This window comes from Bison bison, unplaced genomic scaffold, assembly GCF_000754665.1.
Source record: "Bison bison bison isolate TAMUID 2011002044 unplaced genomic scaffold, Bison_UMD1.0 scf7180017864282, whole genome shotgun sequence".
NCBI classification, from domain to species: domain Eukaryota; kingdom Metazoa; phylum Chordata; class Mammalia; order Artiodactyla; family Bovidae; genus Bison; species Bison bison.
In genome coordinates this window covers 1,362,323-1,364,941 of record NW_011494854.1, presented here as the reverse complement: position 1 = coordinate 1,364,941, position 2,619 = coordinate 1,362,323, and the positions used below count along the sequence as shown (strand labels likewise).

The 2,619-nt window shown below is 41.2% G+C and overlaps 1 protein-coding gene across 1 annotated transcript in view; it reads right to left on the bottom strand.

Annotated features, from left to right (window-relative positions):
* Window positions 1-2,619, bottom strand: part of MYO3B (myosin IIIB) — a gene marked incomplete at its 3' end in the record, with an annotated part of 319,055 nt that overhangs the window by 129,626 nt on the left and 186,810 nt on the right. The window contains exon 8 of the mRNA XM_010849415.1: window positions 940-1,005. Coding sequence (XP_010847717.1) covers window positions 940-1,005 — 66 coding nt within the window. The remainder of the gene's footprint in view (window positions 1-939; window positions 1,006-2,619) is intronic.

Sequence of the window (2,619 nt, the reverse complement as noted above, 5' to 3'; positions counted from 1 at the left end):
TCGTTTTCTGAATGTTGAGCTTTAAGCCAGCTTTTTCACTCTCCTCTTTCACTCTCATCAAGAGGCTTTATAGTTCCTCTTCACTTTCTGCCATAAGGGTGGTGTCATCTGCATATCTGAGGTTATTGATATTTCTCCTGGCAATCTTGATTCCAGCTTGTGCTTCTTCCAGCCCAGTGTTTCTCATGATGTACTCTGCATAGAAGTTAAATAAGCAGGGTGACAATACACAGCCTTGACGTACTCCTTTTCCTATTTGGAACCAGTCAGTTGTTCCTTGTCCAGTTCTAACTGTTGCTTCCTGACCTGCATACAGGTTTCTCAAGAGGCAGGTCAGGTGGTCTGGTATTCCCATCCCATGCAATACTGCCTAGTTCCTGGTAACACAGTTCCCACCAGGCACATTATCCATCAATTGGGTTTTCATCTTGTTCTCCACGCTCTGAGCCCTGGCTGGGGCTTCTCACCTCGGTGCCTCAGGCCCAAGATCTCACTTTGCCTCTCAATCATCTTGGAAGCTGGAGCCCTGCTCCTAGACCACATATCCTAAAGCAAAGCCTAAATTCCAAGCTGCAAAATCTCTGCTGAAGGCTGCCATCTTCTGTCTCCCCTCTGGCTCAAGTGTGAGTGTCAGATGTTTATATGGAGTTCCCTCTCTTATTAAACAAGACACTTTGGCAATATTTTCCCCAGGACAGAGTAGTCAGAAAATGTGACACATATGATCAGGAGGTCTGATTATAACCAAGAGTCAAATGGAATTCCGTATTTTTCAAATCTGCAGAAGCACTGTCTATCATTTACCAGAACAAATTCTGTGCCATGATGCGCTAGAAGCATAACAACATCTAGCGCCAAATCAATCCCACAGCTTGGATTCCTCCAATCACTGCCCAAGGTCTTGCTGGATGAACACTTTTTCGTGGAAGAAATACTCACTGTGAAATGAAGTGGTTGAATTCTTCACACCATTTTTCCGGATGAAGTAAAGTAGGTGGAGGATTTCTGAAAAACAAAAACGTTTTTCTTACAAAAAAATTGTTTTGTTAAAAGCAAAATATCAACTTATCTTTACTGATATTGTTCTAAATAGCTCTGATAAAATCTAGGCTTATTTATTTCTGGGTAGGAGTCATTTATCAGTGGTAAATTATAAAGTACCAATCCCTATTTGTTTAGTGGCTCATTTCCATTGACTGAAGGCCTACTATGTCACAGCTTTCTGCAGGACCTCTGAAGGTTACACAGATCAGGAATATCCCTCAGGGAGTGGACACTATTGAACGGTGAGGCAAGCACATAGCCACTGTAACTGAGAGCTGAGTATTATTGGTGCCATAAGAAAGTTATAAGCCAAGTGCTATGAGCTTGAGAGAAGACTTTTAATTTTACAGGATTTTCAGATTATTATGATCCATTTGAATTAATTACATGATACATTTAAAGTATACTTATAAATTCACTGGTCACATTTTTTAAAATTTTTCCTATATGTCAACCTTGACAATAGGCACCAGAGAAAGCAAAACAGCTAAGACAAGGTTCCAGACCCTGAGAAGTTCCCGGGTAGTGAAGAGGACAGACACCTAATGCAACTGGAGTTAGGTGTACACCTAAGTACTGGAGGTCCCAAGAGAACTAGAGAACTGCAGAAAGACTCCGGGAACCAGACCACTTCCTGGTGAGAAGGCAGGAAAAGGAAAATGTCAAAACCCTGCATTTGGCTGAATATTTACCCAAAGAGGATCAATTTTAAAACAGAAGTGACATTACCTTTAACTGATAAGAATGTTTTTTTTCTAGCAATAAATGCTGGAGAGTGTGTGGAGAAAAGGGAACCCTCTTACATTCTTGGTGGGAATGCAAACTAATACAGCCACTATGGAGAACAGTGTGGAGATTCCTTAAAAAACTGGAAATAGAACTGCCATATGACCCAGCAATCCCACTGTTGGGCATACACACCGAGGAAACCAGAATGGAAAGAGACACGTGTACCCCAATGTTCATCGCAGCACTGTTTAAAATAGCCAGGACATGGAGGCAACCTAGATGTCCATCAGCAGACGAATGGATAAGAAAGCTGTGGTACATATACACAATGGAGTATTACTCAGCCATTAAAAAGAATACATGTGAATCAGTTCTAATGAGGTAGATGAAACTGGAGCCTATTATACAGAGTGAAGTAAGCCAGAAAGAAAAGCACCAATACAGTATACTAACGCATATATATGGAATTTAGAAAGATGGTAACGATAACCTTGTATGCAAGATAGCAAAAGAGACACAGATGTATAAAACAGTCTTTTGGACTCTGGGAGAGGGCGAGGGTGGGATGATTTGGGAGAATGGCATTGAAACATGTATAATATCACATGTGAAACGAATCACCAGTCCAGGTTTGATGCATGATACAGGATGCTCGGGGCTGGTGCACTGGGATGACCCAGAAGGATGATATGGGGAGGGAGGTGGGAGGGGGGTTCAGGATGGGGAACACGTATACACCCGTGGCGGATTCATGTTGATGTATGGAGAAACCAATACAATATTGTAAAGTAATTAGCCTCCAGTTAAAATAAATAAATTTATATATTTTTTAAAAAGAATGTTTTA